The sequence below is a fragment of the Tamandua tetradactyla genome, chromosome X (genome assembly GCF_023851605.1).
Source record: "Tamandua tetradactyla isolate mTamTet1 chromosome X, mTamTet1.pri, whole genome shotgun sequence".
Lineage (NCBI taxonomy): Eukaryota > Metazoa > Chordata > Mammalia > Pilosa > Myrmecophagidae > Tamandua > Tamandua tetradactyla.
In genome coordinates, this window is record NC_135353.1 from 1,623,985 (window position 1) to 1,649,592 (window position 25,608).

The 25,608-nt window shown below is 40.2% G+C and overlaps 1 protein-coding gene across 2 annotated transcripts in view; it reads left to right on the forward strand.

Moving 5' to 3' along the window:
• Nucleotides 1-25,608, forward strand: part of MPP1 (MAGUK p55 scaffold protein 1) — a 59,579-nt gene that overhangs the window by 32,270 nt on the left and 1,701 nt on the right. For both annotated transcript variants that reach the window (XM_077145582.1, XM_077145583.1), the window contains exons 2-10: nt 589-732; nt 1,003-1,081; nt 1,975-2,060; nt 14,079-14,147; nt 19,167-19,363; nt 21,489-21,595; nt 22,161-22,241; nt 23,175-23,255; nt 25,226-25,428. In XM_077145582.1, the coding sequence (XP_077001697.1) occupies nt 589-732; nt 1,003-1,081; nt 1,975-2,060; nt 14,079-14,147; nt 19,167-19,363; nt 21,489-21,595; nt 22,161-22,241; nt 23,175-23,255; nt 25,226-25,428 (1,047 nt within the window). The remainder of the gene's footprint in view (nt 1-588; nt 733-1,002; nt 1,082-1,974; nt 2,061-14,078; nt 14,148-19,166; nt 19,364-21,488; nt 21,596-22,160; nt 22,242-23,174; nt 23,256-25,225; nt 25,429-25,608) is intronic.

Consider the following 25,608-nt stretch of genomic DNA (forward strand, 5'->3'; position numbering starts at 1 on the left):
ATGAATATATAGGAGTGGGATTGCTGGGTCATAGGGTGAATGTGTGCTAAATTTTATATAAGAATTTGGGTTTCGAGCTCACCAGTCTTCGTGGTTCACTTTGTTGATAATTTCCCAGCAGTTTGTCCTCATCAGAGGCACATTGTCCCCCTTTACCTTCTCCCATCATGAATTACATTACTAGACCCACTCTGCCTCTTTGCTAGAGAGGGTTTGTCTGTGGGCATGCCTGTGGGTGTGCATGCCTGTGCATGCAAATACCATGTGTACACAACCCCTTACCAGAAATCCTCGAAGGCAGATGTGTTTTGGGATTCAGAATTTCTTAATTTCAGTATATATTATTTAATACCCTCTGTACTTCATATACATTAGTATTTCTACAGCAAACTTTGTGAATAAGTCTATTAAACTGGATAAATAAAGCTTACAAACAGCTCCATATTGATTCAAAATGTGGTTGGATGACAAACTGATGAAATAACCACTAGTTTTCAGAGCTTTGGGGATTTTAGAGTTGTAGATTGGGGACCACCATGAGCCTCTGCTGTTGATTTCATGCCCTGCTGTGTGGATTTGGCTTGGCAGGCTGGGCCACCCCAGGCAAGCGTGGTGACGGAAGACATGTACACCAATGGGTCGGCTGCCCCGAGGAGCCCCACCCAGGCCAAGGGGCAGGAGGTGCGGAAAGTGCGGCTCATACAGTTTGAGAAGGTCACAGAGGAGCCCATGGTAATTTCTTGTTGTGTGTTCACCCACCCACCACTTACCCTTGACCCCGTGAGGAAATGAAGAAGGCTCCCCGTGGGGAGCAGTCAGCTCCCACATTGTGTCTCTTCATCCCCATTGCAGGCCCCGCCTCAAACCACGCCTCAGGCCCATTCTAGTTGAGGGCTGTCCCAGATGAGCATATTCTTCCTGAGAAGTTACCTTAAATTGTTTTAAAGATAATCTCAGAAAGAGCTTAAAGTAAAGTTTACCATGCCATTGCCTTTCTTTCAGGGAATTACTCTGAAGCTGAATGAAAAACAGTCCTGTACCGTGGCCAGAATTCTTCATGGGGGCATGATCCACAGACAAGGTGCTCTGGGGGGTCCTGAATCGGGTTTTATTCAGAGGTTAATCATTTATTCCCTGCTGCATGGTGTGGGAACTGAAGCTTATAGTCTCCCTTTTGGGGCTTAACAGCCAGCTCTGGAATTACCCAGTGCCATCATCTCTCCCTCTGAGTATTCTTCATATACTTGTTTGTACAGATAATTTTTGCATGTAATGTTTGCGTGATTACTCCATGCCATCTATGGCTTCAGAACTTGAGCATACAGTGGAGAAAGGAGCAGATGATCTGTACATTGCTGGAGTTAGCAGTTTAACTGAGAAAACAGATATTAAGCAAATAACTATAAGTAATTAACGTATTTATTTAAAGTTAAGGTGCTACCAGTGTTCATTTATGTTTGGTTGTGGCATTTTTTTAATCCAGGGTGGCACAAATATTGCTAACTACTCTTAGAATCTAAACATTGGTTAACTTTACCATTTGGTAGCATGTTTGGTTTTAGCTAAACCACAAAGAAAAATTGAACTTGCCAGTGAATGATGAATACTGAGTTCTTTGCTGCACTTTATGATTCTTGTTAGTATGTGCAGGCATATCATATTCTCCTGGAATTAGTAGCCACTTTAGTTCCAGGAGACATTGAGAATATGGTGCTTTTACAGTTGTTGGGGTACCGAGGTCAAGAAAAATGAGATAGTCTTGAACTGTCAAGGGCTTGCCCTGATTTATTACTGAAGGGAATCAAAAGGCCATTCCCATCTTTCATGATTGAATATTCTTGATACCTGTTTCACATCAATCTATTTAATATGCTCCAGGTCACAGTATCTTTTCTGTGGTAACTTGAGTTATAGTGACACCCCTTGTTTGAAATTTTATTCTTTTGTGGATTGATTTTTTTCATTTTGTGGCAGGCTCCCTTCACGTGGGGGATGAGATCCTAGAAATCAATGGCACAAATGTGACTAATCACTCGGTAGATCAACTCCAGAAGGCGATGGTAAGTATTTCCTATGACAGATGAAGATCTATTGTCTTCATGAAGAGTTTGTCCATGCTTTTGTTAGCTAAAGCTGCTGAAATGCAATATACCAGAAATATGCTGGCTTTTAAGAATGAGAATTTGTCTTTAATTTTCTAAAGTTTATCTCAGCATAACTGTATTTACAGAAATACATTCTGTGGCATAATTTTATTCTTGGCCTGGTGGCTTAGTCTCTTTCTCTCCCTCCCTTGTCATTTTGGCACGTCTGGTTCTTCTAAGCCTCTGAATTACAAGCCTCACCAGCGACTAGTGATGATGCAGCCTTGTCTCTCTAACCCTATTGGCCTTCTCCTTAGTCCTCAACCTACCCAACATCCTCTGCTATGGGTACACTCAGGAACAGCATCTCTATGGTCACAGTCACTCATCCGTCCTCCCTGTGTGATTGGCTACCCTCCCCTGGAGGCCACACCCTAACTCCGCCTCTCCTCAAACTGTATATAATCCAGGGCTCGTCAAGCCTCCTGGTCTTTAGCTTCTGGTGGCCCTGGCATAAGCGTCTACCAACAATAAAGCTACCTCGCTTCATTCCTTAATTGACTCGGCCTCCAGTCCTTTAGACCCGCAGCGAGGTCTCCTGCGCGCGCCCCTTGGACCCAGACCCCCGGCTGGAGCCCCTTTTCTGCGTGCGGCAGTGTCGTCTAGCAAGCAGTGAGAAGCTGAGGAGTAGAGGGTCCCCGATAGTTTAGCGGTTGGGCCAAACCGCAACATTCATATTGGTTAATAGAATACAATTTAAATTTAAGTTATGCTACACAACTTGAACCTAAAACTTGTACATGGTTTAAGGCTTTAAAAAAAAAAAAGGGAAGTATTTCGATTGGGTTTGTTTCTAATCTATTTCAAGTGTATAAATGATTCTATTCTCCCACAAATGCTTCTATAGCAGACAGCAAGAACCACGAGAAATTTACCTTTGGTTTGCTTCAGAAATAACACATATTGCACTGTAAAAGTTTTAAAAATTGATGCCATAAAACCTTGTTGTAATGTTTTAATGCCAGCTTACCAAGTTCTATAACTAATGGATGTGTATGAAGGGGACTGGGTAGCCTGTGTACACATGGTAAAGCTGTAAAAGCTATCTGATTCCATTAATATTGCATTTCGATTGCAAATCTACACAAATCAAGATTCAGATAATCCCTTGAGTCTAAGTTAACACTATCACCTTAGATCATATGCTGAGGTCAACAAGAAAATTTGGCAGTCTGCAAGTTTTACTGATTTAAGCGAAAGAGAACAAAATTAACTTTCATCCCAAGCTTTTCAGTCCAGAACTGAAACTATTTCTACAGGAAAGGTATTCCCTCCTCCACAGTCAACATTCAGGGGGTGATTGTGCCATGGATCTACTTCAGTTTAAATTTGCATCTGCACTCATATGTAAAGTAGTCCCCAAAGTTCAAAGGCTATGCGACTTTAGAAGTGAGTCAAAAATAAAAAGGGCCTTTCTTGGAAGACTGCAGCAGAATATCCACCCAGTTGTAAGAAGCCTTATAAAAAACATCTAACCCCTTGTGAATTTTACCTTTAAAAAAAAAAGTAGCCCCAAAGGAAGAGGCAGCTCTGAAAAAGAGGAAAAAATATAACTTAAAATATCTTGAAAAGCAATGTGGAGATATGCTCAATAGATGGCTAAAAGAGATACATTTTCCTAACAAATGGAGATTTATTAGTCTACAAGCTTACAGTTCTGAGGCTGTGAAAGTGTCCAGATCAAGGCATCAGCAGGCAGTCGAGTGATCCTGGGCTCCTCTGTCCCATGGGAAGGCGCAGGGCAGGCCTGCTGGTCCTTTCTCTCACATTTCATTGCTTGCAGCTCCTGGCTGCTCCATCTGGCTTTCTTTCTCTGCTTCTCTGTGTGTCCTTTTCTCACCTTCTGTGTATCTTTCTCTCCATTTCATCCTCTTATAAAGGACTCCAGTAAGAGATTTAAGACCCACCCACATGGGAGTGCCCAGGTGGTTCAGTGGTAGAATGCTCGCCTGCCATGTGGGAGACCCAGATTCAATTCCGGCGTGTGTACCCAAATGGAAAAAAAAAAAAAAAACCCACCTGGGGCATGTCTCAACCAAAGTAACCTAATCAAAAGGTCCTACCCCCTATAGGCCTATCCCCACAAGAATGGATTAGCTTTAATCAGCTGGGCTCCAATAGCTATGGCCAGTGCTTGATACTGGTAAGAAATTACTGAGTAGGAGGAGTGAGAAATCAGGCTAGTTCTAATCCCACCCTTCCCTGCCAGACTGTGGCTTTGCAGTGGTTGCATTCCTCTGCTGGCAGCCATTCTCCTGCAGGGACAATCCCAGTGGGCTCCAGGAACTGCTCCTACAAGCTGAGCTGTGGTAAAGGCCTCCCTGAGTTGCTGAGTCTGGGATGCTCCACACTCTCCTTGTTGGCTCTTTCACATATACCCACCCATTTGTGAATAGGCCCGTTTTAAAAACTCCGTTCCTTAAACTCCCTTCAGGTCTACCAGGTCTTTGTTTCCTTTTTATCCAAGAAGTTATAGGTTTACAGAAAAGTCATGCTGAAAATACACACTTTCCATATACCACTCTCACACACACTATTGTCCATATTATTGAAATGTTGCATGGGTGTGGCACTTTTGTTACAATTGAAGTGACAATATTATTATAGTTATACTGTTAATGATAGTCCTCAGTTTATAGTACAGTTCACTGTGTTGTACAGTTCTGTGGGCTTTTAAAAAATATTTTTTGAATAACAGAATAGCCTAAAATTTGCCCTTTTAACCACAATGTACAATTTCAGTTGTATATTGAAATATACAATTTAACAGTGTTAGTTACATTCATGATGTTGTGCTACCATCACCATCATCCAGTCTCAAAACTCTTCCATCATCCCACACTGTTCTAGTTTGCTAGCTGCCAGAATGCAACACACCCAAGACGGATTGGCTTTTAATAAAAGGGGATTTATTTTGTTGGTTCTTCAGAGGAAAGGCAGCTTACTTTCCACCGAGGTTCTTTCTTACGTGGAAGGCACAAGATGGTCTCTGCTGGTCTTCTCTCCAGGCCCCTGGGTTCCAACAACTTTCCCCGGGGTAACTTCTTTCTGCATCTCTAAAGGCCTGGGCTGAGCTGCTAGTGCTGAGATGAGGAATGCTGAGCTGCTTAGCTGTGCTACATTGAGCTCTCTCATTTAAGCACCAGCCAATTAAGTCAAATGTCACTCATTGCAGCAGGCATACCTCCTAGCCAACTGCAGATGTAATTGGCAACAGATGAGGTTCACGTACCGTTGGCTTATGTTCGCAGCAACAAGACTAGGTATGCTCACCTGGCCAAGTTGACAACTGAATCTAAGTAACACACACACAGAAACTTTGTACCTATTAAGCATTAACCCTCCATTTCTACCCCTGTCCCATCCCTGGTAACCTATATTCTAGTTTCTGACACTATGAATCTGGTTATTCAAATTATCTCATGTCAGCGAGATTTGTCCTTTTGTGTCTGGCTCATTTCACCCCACATGATGTCAACAAGGATTTCATTCCTTTTTGACGGCTAAATAATATTCCATTGTATGTATATAACACATTTGTTTACCCACTCATCAGTAGATGGACACTTGGGTTGCTTCTATCTTTTGGCAATTGAATAATTCTACTATGAACATCAGTGTGAAAATATCTGTTCAAGTCCAAGTTTTCAATTCTTTTGGGTATATACCTAGAAATGGGATTGGCAGGTCATACAGTAATTCTATATTTAACTTTTTAAGGAACTACCTAACTTTTCCATAGTGGCTGAACCATTTTATATTCCCACCAATAATAAATGAGTAGTCCCATTTCTCCACATCCCTGCCAACTTATTTTCCTTTTTTTTTTTCAAATAGTAGCCTTTCGAGTGGGTGTGAAATGGTATCTCTTGGTTTTGATTTGTATTGCCCCAATGGCTAAATATGTTTGCCATCTTTTCACATGTTTATTAGCCATTTGTGTATCTATTTTGGAGAAATGTGTATTCTAGGTTTTTTTCCCATTTTTAAATTGGATTCTCTGTATCCTTGTTGATTAGTTGTAGGATTTCTTTATATATCCTGGATATTAAACCCTCATCAAATATGTGGTCTTAAAATATTTTCTCCCATTCTTTAGATTGTATTTTTATGTTCATGATAAAGTCCATTGATGTGTAAAAGTTTTGAATTTTGAAGTCCCATTTATCTGTTTTTTTCTTTTATTGCTCATGCTTTTGGTATAAAGTCTGAGGAACCATTACCCAACACAAGGTCCTGAAGATGCTTCTGTATTTTTTTCTTCTAGAAGTTTTATAGTTTTGGTTCTTATATTTAGGTCTTTGATCCATTTTGAGTTCATTTTGTATATGGTGTGAAGGAAGGGTCCACCTTCATTTTTTTGCATATGAATATCCAGTTTTTCCAGAACCATTTGTTGAAGAGACTACTCTTTCCCTATTGAGTGGACTTAGTATCCTTGTCAAAAATCAATTGGGTATAGATGTGGAGTGTTTATTTCTGAATTCTCAATTCAGTTCCTTTGGTCTGTATGTCTACTTTTTGCCAGTACTGTGCTGCTTTGATTACTACAGCTTTGTAATAAGTTTAAGATTGGGAAGTGTGAGTCCTCCAACTTCATTCTTCTTTTTCAAGATGTATTTGGCTATTAGGGCCTGTTACCCTTCCAATTAAACTTAATGATTGGCTTTTCTATTTCTGCAGAGAAGGCTGTTGGAATTTTGATTGGTATTGCATTGAATCTCTAGATCACTTTGGGTAGAATTCATGTTATATTCTTCCAATCCATGAAGTTGGAATGTCCTTTTATGCATTTAGGTCTTCTTTGATTTCTTTTAGCAATGTTTTGTAGTTTTCCACATATCAGTCCTTTATTTATTCCTAGATATTTGGAATAGATACTTGCTATTTAATTGCTATTATAAATGGAAATTTTCTCTTAATTTCCTATTCAGATTGTCCATTACTACTGTATAGAAACAGTACTGATTTGGGGGTGTTAATCTTGTACCTCACCACTTTGCTGAATTCATTTATTACCTCTAGGGGCTTTGTTGTGGATTATTCAGAATTTTCTGAATAGGAGCATGTCATGTGCAATAGGGAAAGTTTTGCTTCTTTATTTCCAATTTGGATGCCTTTTATTTCTTTTTCTTGCCAAATTGCTATGGTTAGAACTTCTAGTACATTAAATAACAGTGGTGACAGTGGGCATCCTTGCCTTTTTCCTGATTTTAGAGGGAAGGCTTTCAGTCTTTCACCATTGAGTATGATATTAGCTATGAGTTTTCCATATATGCACTTTATATTGTTGAGGAAGCTTCCTTCTAGTCCTAGTTTTCTGAGTGTTTTTATCAAGAAAGGATGCTGAATTTTGTCAAATGCGTTTTTTCAGTTAATTGAGATGATCATGGGTTTTTTTTCTCCTGTGTTTTATTAATGTAGTTTCTTATGTTGAACCACCCCTGCATTCCTAGGATAAATCCCACTTGATTGTGGTGTATACTTATTTTAATGTGCTATTGTGTTCAGTTTGCTGATATTTTGTTGAGGATTTCTACATGTATTTTCCTAAGGGATATTGATTTATAATTTTCTTTTGCTATCTTTATCTGGCTTTGCTATTTGCATGCTGCTGGCCTTATAGAAAGGGTTAGGAACTATTTCCTCCTTATCAGTTTTTTGGAAGAGTTTGAACAGTATTGGTGTGAATTATTCTTGGAATATTTGGTAAAATTCAACAGTGAAGCCATCTGGTCCTGGGCTTTTCTTTGATGGGAGGTTTTTGGTTACTGATGCAATCTCTTTACTATCTGTTGCTCTGGTGACATCTTCTAATTCTCCTTGATTCATTGTAAATAGTTTACATGTCTCTAAGAATTTTTCCATTTATGCTAGGGTATCTAATTTGTTGGTATACAGTTGTTGATACTATATTCTTATAATCCTTTTTTGGTGTGGAATCAGTAGTGATGTCCCCCTTTTATTTCAGATTATAGTTGTGTCCTGTCTTTTTTTCTCTGTCATCCTACCTAAAGGTCTGTTGATTTTGATGTTTTCTAAGAATCAACTTTTGGTTTCATTGATTCATTCTATTGTTTTTTTTATTCTCTATTTCGTTTATCTCAGCTGTACTCCGTATTTCCTACCTTCTGCTCACTTTGGGTTTATTTTACCCTTCTTTTTTTTTAGTTTATTCCTGTGGTGGGGTTAGGCCTGTGATTTGAGATTTCCCTTTTTTAGTGTATGCATTTAGAGCTATGTATTTCCCTCTCAACACTACCTTTGCTGTATCCCATGAGTTTTGGTATACTGTGTTTTAATTTTCATTCACCTTAAGATATTTCTTAATTTTCCTTGTGATTTCTTCTTTGCCCCACTGGCTCATTTGTTTTTAATTGTTTCTAACATTTTTTATTGTAAAATATAACATATATACAAAAAAGCAATAAATTTCAAAGTACACTTTGACAAATCGTTACAGAACAGATTTCAAAGCTTGGTATGGGTTACATTTCCACAATTTCAGGTGTTTCCTTCTAGCTGCTCCAAAAGAAATATCAATATAATGATTCAACAGTCATGGTCATTTGTTAAATCCTCTTTTCTCTTTTATAACTCCTCTTCCTCCTTTGATCCTTCTTACAATCTTTAGTGATCTACTGGTTTTTAACGGTGTGTTGTTTAATTTCTACCTGTATGAATTTGCCAGTTCTCCCTGTGCTATTGATTCTTAGCTTCATTACATTGTCGTCAGAGAAGATATATTGTATGTTTTCAGTATTTTTAAATTTATTGAGACTTACTTTATGACCTAATATATGATCTATCCTGGAGAATGATTCATGTGCACTAGAGACGAATGTGTTCTGATGCTGTTGGGTGAAGTGTTCTACATATGTCTGATAAGTCTGTGAAGACTAGTTGGTTTATAGTATTGTTCACATGCTCTATTTCCTCTTTCTTTTTAAAATATTTTTATGGACAAATGTTCACACACATAGAGTCCATAATGGTGTACAATCAGTGGCTCACCATATCCTCATATAATTGCATATTCATCACCATCATCATTTTTAGAACATTTGCATCACTCCAGATGCAAATACTGTCATTATTTCAATCTACCCATTTTTTTGGGGGGGGAAGGGTATGCTATATGGTGGGGTCACATTTCATTGTTTTTCCATATGAGTATCCCATTATTGCAGTACCACTTGTTGAATTTTTATTGTGGTTTGTTTTGTTGGTGTCTTTGGTTTGTTTGTTTTGAGACGTGCAAGAGCGAAGAATTGAACCCAGGTCTCCTGCATGGCAGGCAAGAATTCTACCACTGAACTACCCTTGCACCCCCTCAATCTACTTAAGTTTTTACCCTTTATCCACCCCCTATTATTTATTTAATTTGTATCCTTCTTTTTTTTACTCCTCTGTCTAAACCCTGGATAAAAGAAGCATCAGACACAAGGTTTTCACAATCACACAGTTACATTGTAAAAGCTGTATCTTTATACAACCATCTTCAAGAATCAAGGCTATTGGTACACAGCTCAACAGTTTCAGGTACTTCCCTTCAGCCTCTCTAACACACCATAAACTAAGAAGGGATACCTATATAATACATAAGAATAAACTCCAGTATAACCTCTTGACTCAGTTTGAAATCTTTCAGCCATTGAAACTTTGTGTGTCATTTCTCTCTTCCTCTATTTCCTTATTGATCTTCTGTCTAGATGTTCTACACATTATTAGAAAGTGTATTGAAGTCTCCTATTATTAATGTTGTAGAACCATCTATTTCTCCCTTCAAATTTGTCAGCATTTCCTTCATTTATTTCAGGGCTCTAGACATTATGTGTATATGTATATATGTGACGGTTACGTGTTCTTGTGGAACTTGACCCTTTTATCACTGTATATTGACCTTTGTCCCTTGTAACAGTTTTTGACTTCAAGTCTGTGTTATCTGATATTAGTACAACTACCCAAGCTCTCTTTTGGTTTCTATTTTCATCATGTATTTTTTCTCTCCTTTGACTTTCAACTTATTTGTGTCTTAGAATTTAAAGTAGTTCTCTTGTAAACAGCATATGGTTGGATCATGCTTTTTCATCCATGCTGCTAATCTCCGTCTTTTGACTGGAGAGTTTAATCCATTTACATTTAAAGTCACTACTTATAATACAGGACTTCTGCCATTTTGCTGTTTGATCTTTATAGGTCTTATTCATACCTTTTTTGTCCCTCAATTCCTCCATTATTGCCTACTTTCGTATTTATTTGATTGTACTATTTTGAGTTCCCTTCTCATTTCTTTCTTTATATATTTTCAATATTGTCTTAATCGTTACAGTGGGACTTAAATTTAACGTCCTAAATCTATAACAATCTCATTTGATTATAGATACCAACTTAACTTCAGTAGCATACACAAACACTGCTCCTATTACCCTCTACCCCTTCACCTTTTTTTGTACTTTTTATAAATTTTATTTTTATATATTGTATGTCCAAACCCATAGATCTATCATTACCTCTTATATATGTGCATTTTAGGACCTTAATTGTCTAGGGTCTTTTTCTGTCAGACTGAATAAACTTATTTTAGTGTTGACTGTAGCAGAGGTCTAGTGGTGACAAATCCCCTCAGCTTTTGTTTATCTGGGAATGTCTTAATCTCTCCCTCATTTTTTTTTCTCCCTCATTTTTGAAAGACAGTCTTGCCAGATATAAAATTCTTGGTTGGCAATTTTTTTCTTTCAGCACTTGAAATATTTCACCCCACTTCCTTTTTGCCTTCATGGTGTCTGGTGAGATTTTAGCACTTAAAATTATTGGGGCTGCCTTGTACATAGTATGTTGCTTTTGTCTTCCAGCTTTCAGAACTCTCTCTTTGTCCTTGACAAGTGAAGACAGTTTAATGACGTGATTATTACGAAGGTGAAGACAGCATAAAAAATGATGGGGAAGTGATAACCACCCTGTGGGTCTGTGGTTTTAAACTTTGCTTGTTTGCATTGGGATCCATAGAACATCCGTACACTGCAATTGGTCAACCCATCTTTTAAGACCCTCTTCATCTATTGGTTTCCCCTGTAGTTCTTTCTTTCCTAATCTTGTATTTGTTGAAGGAACAACATTATCTGTTCCATCGAGTTTCTCATGGTCTGGATTCTGCCAGTTGCATCTGCATGCTGCAGTTTAACGTGATTCTTTATCCTCTTTAGTTTCTACAAATTAGTAGTTGTATCTGGAAAAAGAGCTTGATCACATTTATATTCTATAGTTTGGCAAGACAATATATATATATATTCCTTTATCTCCATGAACATATGGAGTGGGTTACTTATTTCCTGCTGATACCCTAACTGATACAGTCCTTTTATATGCTTTCACTTGTATAAGAGGTTATTTGGGGTCCTTTCCCACCCATGAGAATGAGAACTGAGTGTTTCAGGACTAACAGGCTAGCAGCATGAGAAGGTTGATTTGTTTACTCGTAGCATATCCTGCTGGCCTAATGGTTGCTTCTTAGTAAGTCATGATGCACATATTTTTTTTATCTGAGCCTGTGTAATACCCATTTCAAATGCGTGCAGTCCAAAATTTGTGTCTCATTTTGATTTTATGTAACCATATTTCAACTATGCAAAAATTAATTTGTATTACATGGTAGATACCAGAAACTTGGAAAAATAATTTGCCGTGTATATAACAGATAAAGGGTTAATAAGTCTAATATTTAAATAGCTTCCAAACTTTATTTTTATAAGACAAACTACCAAGTAGAAATAAGTTCAAATGGCCTATAAACATTTGAAAACTGCTCAGTGTTAATTATGATAACAAAATTACAAAATAAAGCAAATGTGAAATACTTTCCACCCCTCAGATTGGCAGAAATTCAAAAGCAATATTAATATGTAATTCTGGCAAGAATTTGGAGAAAAAGAATTACCTTAATACACTCCTGGTGGGAGTGCAATTGCTGTTATCTTTTGGAAATGTGATTTGTCCATAATTATTAAAACTCAAAATATTCATACTCTGATTCTGCATTTCCACCATGGGATTCTATTCTATAAAAATCAAAGCACAAAGAGGCTCCAAGGGTAGTTCAGTGGTAGAATTCTCGCTTGCCATGTGGGAAACCTGGGTTCGAATCCAGGCCATGCACTTCCCAAACAAACAAACAAATAAGCAAAACAAACAAACAAAAATTCAACAAATGGTGCTATAAATAACGGGATTCTCACATGGAAAAATAATGAACTGTGACCCCACCATAGAGCATACAAAAAATAAGAAAGTTGAAGTACAGGTATCTAAGGATATATGCTCAAGGATGTCTATTGCAGCACAGATTGTAGTGAGAAAAACTGGCAACAGTATACATCCCCATTAATGGGAGAGCAGTTGGTAGTTGAAAAAACTGTGATAAGATCACGGTGTGTAATGTTCTGTAGCCATCAAAAAGAATGCTCTTAATTCCTGATATTCTCACAAGCAGTGGGGACAACCAAAGCAATAGGCCGAGCCCTAAATCTTGGGGTTTGTTCATATGAAACTTATCCCCATAAAGGATAAACTAAGCCTACTTAAAACTAGGCCTAAGAGTCACCCCCAGAGAACCTCCTTTGTTGCTCAAATGTGGCCTTTCTCAGGCAATACGATAGGCAAACTCACTGCCTCCCCCTCTCTACATGGAACGTGACTCCCAGAGGTGTAAACCTTCCTGGCAACATGGGACAGAAACCCTAGAATTAGCTGGGACTCAGCACCAAGGGATTGAGAAAACCTTCTCAACCAAAAGGGGGAAGAGTAAAATGAGACAAAGTGTCAATGGCTGAGAGATTCCAAACAGAGTCAAGAGGTTATCCTGGAGGTTATTCTTACGCATTATATAGATATCACCTTTTTAGTTAAGGTATATTGGAGAGGCTGGAGGGAACTGCCTGAAAATGTAGAGCTGTGTTCCAGTAGCTATGTTTCTTGAAGATGATTGCATAATGATAAAGCTTTCGCAATGTGACTATGTGATTGTGAAAACTTTGTGTCTCATGCTCCTTTTATCTGCAGTACAGACAGATGAGTAAAACATGTGGATTAAAAATAAACAAATAACAGGGGGAACAAAAGTTAAAATAAATTTAGTAGATTGAAATGCTAGTGATCAATGAAAGAGAGTGGGTATAGAAAAAATATAGGGGAAACAAAGGCTAAAATATATTGGGTGGATGGAAATACTGGTAGTCAATGAGAGGGAAGGGTAAGGGGTATGGGATGTGTGAGTTTTTTCTTTTTTCTTTTTATTTCTTTTTCTGAATTGATGCAAATGTTCTAAGAAATGATCATGGTGATGAGGATACAACTATGTGATGATATTGTGAATTATTGATTATATACCAAGAGTGGAATGATCACATGGTAAGAATGTTCGTGTTTATATGTTGTCATATTTTAAAAAATTTTTTTAATTAGAAAAAAAAATGCATTTATGTGTTGACCTGGAAGGATGTGCATGAAGTAATGCTAAATAAAATAAAGTTATACAGTAATACATATAGTCTAATCCCATTTTTGTTAAAAACAAACAACAAAATACATATACCATACATATATATATGTCAGTAAATATGTCTGTCGCCATGGAGAAAGGTGAGGATGTGTGTGCTGGTTTCATTTGAGCTAATTCTGGGGGCTGTTTGAGGTCAGATGTGGGGATGAGGGAAAACCATTAGCTTTTTCTTCATGATCTTTATATTGTTGTGCTGGTTTATGGGAACACATGACGAAGGAGGGATTGTCCTACAAAATTTCAAGATGTAGAGTAAAGGGGCTATTTGGGAAAAAACGATTGGGGACTTTGAGAGGTTGCAAAATAACTTTATGAAACTCAACGTCATTAAGATTAGTTTTCTTTACAATTTTATTTCCCCTTTCTTTTTTTAATAGAAAGAAACCAAAGGAATGATTTCATTGAAAGTAATTCCCAACCAGCAAAATCGTCTTCCTGCACTGCAGGTGGGTGATGCATGAGTTTTCTGTCTTGTGGCTCCTGACTCAGGCCCTGTGTGGTCTTGTGTTCTTTGACATTTGAGCATAAGGGATGTGACTGTAAGTTCTAAAACCTCACAAGAGGGAGGGTTGGTGCTTGCCTCAGAGTTCCCTTATCACCTGGCCTGATGCTTTCCACTTGCCTTGGGGCGGAAAACAGTTACAACACTAGTAGAAAATCAACTCTAGTCTTCACCCGCATGCTGATCCTTTGCTACCATTGTTCAAAGAAATGCAAATGAAAACGTGTGAGATCCCAGTTTTCACCAGCAGAAAGACAGAAAAAGTCTTTTGAACACATGGATACGTCCCTGTCGTGTGGCAGAGATGTGTGCACGCAATCAGAAACAGATTCAACACAGCCTTGCAAGTAAATGTGGGAGGAGAAGCACTTTCTAAAAAACACCTCTGAAGTTTCTGTCACAGCTTACTTGTGGTATGGTGGTGTCATTTTTTACTCTCCCGAGTTCTTCTAACACCAGAGATTAGTTTTCCGCATTTTTGAAATGTATGCACATGGAATCAGACAGTATGTATTCTTTGGTATTGCATTTCTTTCACTCAGTATTATGATAAGAACGAAGCCAATCTGGTCAGAACTAAAGTAAATCAGAATGTAAGGCAAAGGATGATATAGTCTGTATTTTAGAACTTTACCTAGTTTATGAGACCAAAGGAAGAGAGGTTTATTTTTTCCAAAACCTAAATTTTCTATAGCACATAATCTAACTCAACCTGTCTGGATAGATCATTTAAATAATCCAAACACGGGGAGCATAGAATGGAAATGAGTACCTATAATTCTGTGTAGCTTAATGTCATACCCAGATACATCCCAGAGTTTGTTGGGCACATGATTAAAAGTATTGGCAAAGTCCCTTGAACAAATGGAGAAAAAATATGGAACTATCAAACTTTCCCACCTGGGAAATCCCTGAAACTCTTTCAAACATTAGGGACTCCTAAATTAATGGGCCAAGACCCTAATCTTGAGGTTTGCTCTTATGAAACTTATTTCTGTCATGGACAAGCTAAGCCTACCTATAATTATGCCTAAGAGTTACTTCTAGAGGACCTCTTTGTGTCTCAGATGTGGCCTCTCTCTCTAAACCCAACTCTGCAAGTGAAATCATTCCCCTCCCTGCTACGTGGGACATGACATCCAGGGGTGAAAGCCTCCCTGGCAACGTGGGAGGGGACTCCCAGGGATGAGTCCGATCCAGGCACCATGGGATTGACAATGCCATCCTGACCAAAAGGAGGAGAAGAAGTGTAACTAATAAAGTATCAGTGGCAGAGACAGTCCAAATAGAATTGAGAGGTTATTCTGGAGGCTTCTCTTAGGCAAGCTTTAGCTAAATACCAGGGTTTGCCAAACCCCAACCAAAACCATTCCTGCCAATCCTAAAGAACATCTATGGCATTATATAAGATTTTACAAAGGTTCCAAGCACTGGTAACTTTCCAGAAAGTTACAACATCCAGATGGGTCCCTGGACCAGATAAATCCTGAAATGCAGAGGGGCCAGCCTTTCCAGAACATCAACTAGTTCCATCCCCCTATCCCATATTATTGACAGCACCTTCCAACATGAACCAAGCTAGAATGGCCATAACCCTAATATCCCTAAAGAGTGGGAGAAATATCAAAAGAGAAGCTCGAGTTGTAACAGAGAAGATAGGATTTAACAAATGAGTATGTCTACTGAATCATACTGATATTTGTTTTAGTCTCCAGTGTCTTGGAGCAGCTAGAAGGAAATGCCTAAAATTGTGGAACTGTAATCCATACCAAACTCTGAAATCTGTTCTCTTAACAACTTGTTAAAATGTACTTTGGAATTTATCACTTTTTAATGTGTCATATCTCACAATAAAAATGTAAAAAAAAAAAAACATAAAACAAAACAAAAAAGTAACCCAATGGAATAAAAAACACAAATATTTGGGAAAATTTACTAGTGAAGCTACCAGGACCTGCATGCACACACATGATTTTGAAGGTGGGTTTGTAGTAACCGATTTAAGTTCTTTAATAGATATATGATATGAGTGTTTATATTTTCAAGTTCTTGTGTCAGTTTTGGTAAATTGAGTTTTCAAGGAATTTGTCACAATTGCATTGGTGTAAAATTGTTCATAATATGCTCTTATAACATTTTTTAAGAATCTTTTCACTGTAGTAACATATACAACTCAAAATTTCTCACTTTAATCACTTTCAAGTATACAATTCAGTGGTATTAATTGCGTTCACAATATTTTGCTGCCATCAATACCTTTTTCATCACCACAAACAGAACTCTGCAACCATTAAGCAGTAACTCCCTTTTCCCCTGGTAACCTGTACTATTCCCTCTTGCTGTACAAAACTTGCTTGTTCTGGATATTCATAGGAGCAAGATCATACAGTATTTGACTTTTTGTATTCAAAATGATTTCTTAAACTTTGGGACAAGAGTCTCCCTTAGTTTTCCTGTCCCTTCTCTAAGCCTCCTTTTCTGGTTCCTCCTGTTCTCCCTCAAATCTAAATGTTAGCATTCCGACCTCAGATGTTTGCCCTTTTCTATACTCACACTTCAAGTGACCTCATACAGCCCCCGTTGCCTTAAATAATATTCATATCTTGACATCTCAACTCTAGATGTATATGGTCAATACTGTCTCATTTGAGTGTCTAATGGACATGTGAAGCTTTGCATATGGAAGACTAAACTCTTCTCAAATGTCTTCTGCTCCACTGCCCTCCACTACAATAAATGACAGCTCCATTCTTCTGATTGTCCACGCCGTCCTTGACTTTCTCTGACACCCCACATCTATTCTCTCAAGCAATCCTTTTGACTGTTCCAGTCAAAGCATAACCGGAATCCAACAACTTTTCACCTCCTCCTTTGCTACTACCTTTGTCCAAGCTGACATGATCTCTTACCTGTATTACTATAATATGAAGACTTATAGATCCTCTTGCTTCTCTTACTGCACTCTCTGTGATTCTGTTAAAATATAAGTTAGATCATGTCATATCTCCCCTCAAAATTTGCCTTGGATTCCCAGCTCATTCTCTTCCCTTGCTCATTCCACCTTATCAAGGCCAGGACTAAAGCAAGGCAATTTGAGGAAGCACTCACTCTCAGGGTTGTGCAAGTGCCTAACCGTCTTCCTGGTCCTGCACTGTCTTCTCTCCGTGCTGTTCTTCAAAAATGCCAAGAACACTTTGGCTGCAGGTCCTTTGATAAGTTATTTGTTGAATGAATGAATGAATGCTTGCAGTCTTTTATTTTCTACCTATTTGCATTTTCTTTCTTGGAAACAAATATACTTAGATTTTTAAAAATCATTTTGACAGTCTCTGTCTTTATTTATTTCTTTATTTAGGCATGAGCAGGCTCCAGGAATCCAACCCAGGTCTCCAGCATGGCAGGCGAGAATGTCTGCCACTGAGCCACCGTCACACCGCCCAACAGCCTCTGTCTTTTAACAAAGTCAATTGAAATAATCCACACTTAGTGTAATGATTGATAAACCTCTCTAAATTCCTCATATGGTATTTCATACTTATTATTTATTTTACATTGTTGTTTCCTATTTGTCCTTTTTGTAGATGATGCATTTCCATTTCATTAATTGTTATTTCAATTTTCAGACACATATGCATCACTATTCTTTGAAAACATATTTCTTGCCTTGTTAGGATTCACTGTCTGCTCATGCTTGTCCAATATTCTTTATTTGTTCTTATATTATTCTTTATTTAGTATACTTTATTTATTTAGAAAAATCCCACTTTCTTTCTTCCTTCTAGCTTCATGCCCTTCAGATGAGACCTTTAGAATATGTTTACTTCTCTGCCTCATTCTTTAACTAGCCACAGCTCCTTGATTTTTCATAGAACTTTTAGTTCTAGACATTAGATTTCCCTAGAAATATGGACCTTCTATTTCATGAGTCTTAATTTAACAGGTATGTTACCCATCATCAGAGTCTATTATTACACTCTTAGATTTAACTACTGCATTTCATCTGCAGATACAGGTTTTCCTTTAGCTCGGGTTGTTACTCCATTATTTGATTAATTTGTTTATTTTATTCATGTTTTATTTTCTTCTTCTGCAACTGAAATTATTCATGAATTTGGTCTCCTGGATCTGTCTACCTATAAAGAGCCAGACCACAGAGCTCTTAGACACTGGTCCATAGCGGTTTGCCTTGCTCACCCTGTAAAAAGCCCAGCACCAATTCTTTTTTTGATAGCATCAAAGAATTGAAGACCTCAGTTTCCCCCCCGGGCACCTTGTGGGCTCCAGCAGCCATTTCACCCAGAAGAGGTAGATGGTTTGGAGTTGTGAGTGACGGGAAAGAGAGCTTCAGCCAGATCTCCATTTTTCTGGAGTGTGGGGCTTTCACAGGATTTTAAGGCTGCTCATTTGAGGGAACAGTGTTTTCCAACCGCCTTTGCTCCTTTTCCCCTATTTCTTCCTTGGGTTTGCTTGTACGGTCTGCGGGGTGTGCTCAACGGCTCTGGCCTGTCTGCTACCTATTTTGTGGGCTCTTCCTTGCAGGATCCTGGAAAATAAAGCATGGTTTGAGCGTACACTTCTCCCTTGGAAGAGTCTCGTCTAGTCACATCTATTTCTTTGTTCATTTATACATTTATTATTTTAAAACTGTTGGGTCCCCACTCTGGACCAGAACATTTCTAGGTGACTGAGACAGACCTAGTAACCCTGTCCTCATGCATGTCTCAAATACGTGGCCTATGGCTGACGGGAGTGGCATTTCTGACATCCTTGCTCACCGAGAGCACATAAATGCCTTCAAGTTTGCAACTAATTCTGGGATTAGCACTCTGACACACTCAGAGGAAATATTTTTCTTTGGTTCCTGAAACTATTTATTTGCAATAGGACCATCTCCTTACATGCTCTGATGCTGGTGTTTCTCGCAAAGCTGTTGCCCTCATTTCTCCTTTGCTTTCTTTTCCAGATGTTCATGAGAGCTCAGTTTGACTATGATCCCAAAAAGGACAATCTGATCCCTTGCAAGGAGGCGGGACTGAAGTTTGTGACTGGGGACATTATCCAGATTATCAACAAGGATGACAGCAACTGGTGGCAAGGACGGGTGGAAGGCTCCTCCAAGGAATCAGCGGGACTGATCCCTTCCCCTGAGCTGCAGGAATGGTGAGCTGCTTTTGTATGGATACAGTTTGCAAATGGAAGGGACATGTGCCTGCCACAGATGTTAAGCTGGAGAACTCTACATCTTGTGTGTAGTTTCTGTTTCTTGAGCAAGTGGACTCCTACCTTCCCTGGTATATTGGCATTTGTTCATACACAACCACGTGACACCCTGGTGGGGTCTTCTGTCTGCAGCATTAGAATCCCCCTTTTCATGAAAAGGTGCTGTTCCTGTTTGCTAAAGCTGATGAAATGCAGTCTATCAGAAAAGGGTTGGCTTTTACAATGGGGATTTATTATCTTACAAATTTACAGTTCTAAGGCCATAAAAATGTCCAAATCAAGGCATCAACAAGATGATTCCTTCTTCCCCAGAGACCAGCCACCAGTGATCTGCAGTTCCCTGTCACCTGGCCAGGCACATGGTGATGTCTGCTGGTCCTCCTCTCCCAGGCTTCGTTGCTCTCAACTTCTGGCTGCTCTGTCTGTGGCCCCCTTTCTGAGCATCTGTGTGTTTCTCTCCCAGCTTCTCTGGCTTTTCCCTCTGAGCTTCTCCAAATTTCATCCCTTATAAAGGACCCCAGTAAAAGGATTAAGACCCACCCTGGGGCACACCTCAACTGAAATAACCTAACCAGAAGGTCCCACCCACAACAGATCTGTACTTGCAGGAATGAGTTAAAAGAACATGGCCTTTTCTGGGGTCCAGAAAACCTCCAAAGCTTCACAAGGTCCTTGCCTCTTTGGCCTGTTTAAGCTCCTTTGGACAGGAACCTTGTTTATTCACCTTTTTGTTGCCTCCACAGGCCATATGTGTCAGTAATTCATTCATTCATTTATTCAACAATATTTATTGGACACCTACTCTCTAGCAGAGATTGTGCTGGGGCAAGCAGTTGGCTAACTGTAGAAGAGTAAGCACGAGAGAAAGAGAGAGACATGTAGACACAGATAGAGAGTAAAGGGGGGGGGCGCTGCTGATACAGGGCAGAGACACACACAGAGACACCCAGAGGGAGAGTGGGGCTGAGAGATGGACAGAGACCAACAGACACACACAAACAGAGGTGGAGAGAGATTGAAGGCAGAGGTCTCAAGATAATGCCAAGGTTTTTGGCTGAGCAATTGGAAGATGGTGAAGCAAGTTTGAAGAGAGAGCAGTTTGGGCACTTTAAAGTGGTGCCCATTTGACAGCCGTATGGTTCCGTCGGGCGCCCAAGGAGAGCCCAGGGCTGGGGGTCTAAACAAGTTTGCCCAGGGAAGTGATGATGGGTAGTAGAAGAGAGAAGGGTCAGAGACAGACAGCAGGGTGGAGTCAGCAAAGGGGCTGAGATGGAGTCACCATGAGAAAAGAGGGCCAACTGGGGATGGGCCTTGGGGGGTCCTGGGCTCATGGGGGCGTGGGGAGTGGTGACAGGCCGGTGGTGTGGGGCAGAGGCCACTGGGCTCAGCAACGTGGGGGACCCTTGGGACTGGGGCCAGTGGGAGTTTGTCTCAAGGGAGCAGGAGAGAAGAAAGTGCAGGCAACACCAGCAGCTTGCCTGAGGCTGTCTTCTCTGAAGGGAGGGAAGAAAGAATGTCTTAGCCACGGGCAACACAGTGGCAAGAAATGGTCTCCCAGTTTTGTGTTGGAGGCTGGCAACACTGGTCTCTGTGCTTGCATGCTGACAGGTGACCCAGTGGACAGGCCCAGCATTGGCGTGCACAGTGCCATGCCCGTAACCATCATTGTCACCTGCAGGGAGTGCCACTGAGATACTATCAGGGCAGAGGAGGGGGCAGCTTGGGGTGTGCAGTGGGGGTGGCTAATAGTGGGCCCTTTTCTGGTCTCATTTGTAGTCACCAGCAGAAAAATCTCTCACTTGCCTTTACATTTGCTTTGGGGACGTGAAGGTGCAGACATGGTGGCAGGTGGGCCTGTGCGGTGGGGGGGCTGAGTGGTGAGGAACACAGGTGAGCAGGAAGGGAAGGGAAGGCGGTGGTGGGCTGGAGGTCTAAGGGGGGATGGAAAGGGGCTGCAGCACCCCGCCACAAGACAGATGAGTGACCCTGGGCATCCACTGTAAGAGCCACCACCCCCACTTCCCCCTCTGAGGGGCCCCTGCTCACTGTCATCTTCTCTTCCCAGGCGGGTGGCAAGTGTGGCTCAGGCTGCTCCGAGTGAAGCCCCAAGCTGTAGTCCCTTTGGAAAGAAGAAGAAGTACAAGGACAAGTATCTGGCGAAGCACAGCTCCAGTAAGCCCTCTGAGCAGCCTCTCTCTCCAGACCACAGCAAGCGCTAATTTCCTTTCCAGCCTCTTTAGCCAGCAGCAAAGGGAAAATGGTAGTCGCCCCTGGGTGTACTATCAAGTGGAACATATAATATCCAGAAAGTATTTCCTTTCTGCGTCTTTGCATCTGAGGGGAAAACCCCATATGTTACATTAGGAGTTAAGAGTTTGGGGACTGGGGAAGGTCTCCTGAATGTAAAGGTTCTGCTGCACCTGAAAACCCAGGTTTCAGACTGCCCAGCTTCTGTGGTTCCTGACGCTGTCTTTTCCTGCTTTTGTGTTGATTTGGGTCTTCCTGTCACCACAGTTCCTTGTTGGCTCTCCTCCTGGGTTTTGGGTTCAGAGAATGGTGCCCAATGAACCCCTCTTTTGTTATAGCTTCTGTTTTCAGGGCCAGACTGGAGTTTTGGCTGACAAATGAAAGGGGCTTACAAGGAACCTGGGTATATCTCATGGAAACAGGGAGCAAAACCATCTATGTGCCTTCTCAAAACTAGAAATGACCTTTGCTTACTTTCCTTTTTCTCTAGTTTTTGACCAGCTGGATGTTGTTTCCTATGAGGAAGTTGTCCGGCTCCCTGCATTCAAGAGGAAGACCCTGGTGCTGATAGGTATCTTCTCACAGCCCCCACGTGGCTTTGCAGAAGAACACTTTTCTTTCACTTATCTCCTGCCTGTGTTATGTACTCCCCCCAAAAAGTAGACCAAAAAAAGGGAGGTCTCTTGGCTTTTCCGTACAGAGCAGACGTGAATAATTTTCTGGGTCCTTCTGAGAAGCCCAGCTGGGCCTACCAGACAAGTGAAACTAAACCTCATAGCAACTAATTCCTGTAGGTTCAGCACTGCAAAGTCCTAAACTGGGTTTTGATCTTTGTTCTCTCAGCCTGGCTGGAAGTAGGAGTCATGAGCCTTCTTTTAGCCTACGTGTTAGAGTGCTTTGCTAGTGCTGTGAGGGTCCCTGGAAAGAATCCTGAGCTGTTTTGTCTACAACATGAGCCCTGGAAGTAGTAACTCTGAGCTTGAAAGGGTGTGTGGGCCTTAGCTCAGGTGGATAAGCTTACCTTCCCAGCCTGAGACTTAAAACAGTTGTTGGTAGAAAATCTGTATTTGGTTTAGATGAAATTTCCAGTAGAAACCCTGGCTTAAATTCAGTTCCATTAATTTTGGAGAGCTCAGAAAATCTAGTATCCTTAAAAAATAAACAAAAACTCATGTGTCAGCTGGCTCTGAAGAAATGACAGATACATCCTGAGCCCTGACTCTTAGCCTTTAGAAAGAACCTCTCCGCTAGATGGAAAAAAAAGGGTCAGAAGCTACTTGGCAGCCCCAAGCTGTGGCAGCACTAAAGGAATGCCTGCTCTAGCCCAGATGCCGCAGCAACTCATCTTCACCTGTTGAGGGTTTCAGGCTCTAAGAGATGAAGATCCATCACATTCCTACTCCCATTCCCACCTTCCTCTTTGGGGAAGGAAATGGGAGCCCCCACTAGAGTCCTCGCAGCCTGGTTTCCCTCTTTTCTAACCCTTCCTTCTTTCCCTGCCCAGGAGCCAGCGGGGTGGGCCGCAGCCACATTAAGAATGCCCTGCTCAGCCAGAATCCAGAGAAGTTTGTGTACCCCACCCCATGTAAGTAGCTCCGAGATACTCTATTGGTCTTTTCTTGTTATTTCATTTTAAATGTTTGATTTTATAAACATGGAGCAAAATTTTAAAAGATTTTACCCATAAGTGTCCCAACTGAGAAGATAACTAGTTGTTTTTTATTGTTCTCTTCTGCTTTTTGCCTTCATAAGAGGCTGTAGTGAACCTATTTTTATCCTGCTTAAAAATTATTATGCTAGTAATGCACTATTAAAATGTATGCATATTACTTCTTTAATTTTACTTTACATTGTAAACATTTTCCCATATTCTTACATGGTCTGCCTAGTTTGTTTTTGAGAACTGGTTTATAGCCCATTGGATACATGTAACCTAATTTAATCCCACTATTGTCTGACACTTAGCTTGCCTCTAAACACCATGAAATGTGTTCTAAACCAAAGCAGTATTTTGGAAAGGTATAAACTGTTTCGGTAGCAGTCTTATATATGGAGAATCAGCTTAGTATCTGGGTGGGAAATTAGATCACCCTTCCATTCCCAGAAGTAAATCTGCATACTATAGTTGTCTGTATTCCCAGAGATAGTGATATCAAAGTAGAAAACTGTAGTCTAAAATCTGATATAATTTATTTTGTTTTGTTGTTCTTCTTTGCTGCTCCATTACACACGGTTCATTGAAAGGTGGGATAGTCCTGAGAGTGGTTTTCGTGGCACACTAGGAGGAGTAAGCAGGTGGCCATGCGTTGGGATCTGCGTAGGGGAAGAGTGGGAGTACAAAAATACAGTCCAGGCTCCCCATTCAAGAAGTTTGAACAAGAAGAGAATGAGAGAAAGAGGGTGATAGTTGAAGATAATATCAAGTCAAAGGACAGTTGTTGTTTTATAAGATAGGGTTTTCCTTTGCTAGGCTGCTGAATATATCAGAAATGGGTTGGCTTTAACTATGGGAATCTTTTTGCTTATAAGCTTAGTTTTGAGGCCATGGAAATGTCCAGTTCAAGGCATCATCAAGGTAATGCTTTTTTCCTGAAGACGGCTACTACCAATCTTGGACTTGTGTCACATGGCAAGGCACATGGTGGCTTCTGCTAGTCTCTCCCTCCTCTTGCAGGTTTTGTGGGTTTCAGCTTCTCATTTCCCTGGCTCTCTCTCTGTATTCTTTGCCTTTATAAAGGACTCCAGTAAAAGATTAAGACCCACCCTGAGCCATACCTTAACTGAAGTAACCTCATCAACAAATTATACTTAAAATGAGTCGACACCCACGGGAATGGATTAGCTTTAAGAACATGATTTTCTGGGTTCGTACAGTTCTATACTACCACAGATGGGATGAGACTCGTTCATGGGTATAGATTGAGAAGGAGCCCACTGAGACAGACAGGTTGATATAGAAGACAAGATGGTCTATGGAAGATGGAAGGAAGTAGAAAGAGGGCTAGTAGGAAGGGGAAGCATTTAAGTAATTGTGTTTCTCTCAAACTACAGTATCTGTACTATCTATTATAGGACAACTACACAAGAAATTAAAAATGCTGTGACTTTTAAGAATATTCCAACTTTGAGCAATACAAGTTTAAACAAAATCAAAATACTCTTCTTTCCAAGTCATGAAAAAGAACTTCAAGTATATTTCCAAGAAATCCTGAGCATAGTTTATAATCTATTTTTTAAATAATTTCAGCTGTCATTTCTTCATTTCTGAGCTTCAGTATTTTTGGGGTAGGTGGTTCAAGAGAGGTAACTTCATATAAGGAAAATGATAGGAATTTTCTACATTGGGCTTTGCCTCTAGGAAATTTATCATGTTCTGGTCAGATAGGGCTTTTCTGGTTTCCATCACCTACTGTTGTTAGACCTTCAGGATCCCATGGGATAAACCCATCTAATAAACTCTGCACCGAAGGCAGCTGCATTGTCAATACAGAGGCCTCTGGTACAGAGATGGTGAAGACTCAGCGTTCATCAAGGTGTTTGGGTTCCTGTACACAGATACGACACGGCCTCCAAAGAAGAGTGAGGAAGATGGGAAGGAGTACCACTTCATCTCAACTGAGGAGATGACAAAGAATATCTCTGCCAATGAGTTCTTGGAGTTTGGCAGCTACCAGGGCAACATGTTTGGCACCAAATTTGAAACAGTGCACCAGATTCATGAGCAGGACAAAATTGCCATCCTTGACATTGAGCCCCAGGTGGGTAGGCATGAAAAGACAGGAGTGGGTGGATTCAGCCATGCAAGGAGTGGAGAAGGGAGAGCTGAAAAGCAGAGCTCATGGGAATCTGGTAGCTCAGGGTTGTTTAATATACTTCTAATGGAGTGGTCCTAGGAATGATGGAGAATAGTGTTGGGATTTGTAAAGTCCAAAGCTCCT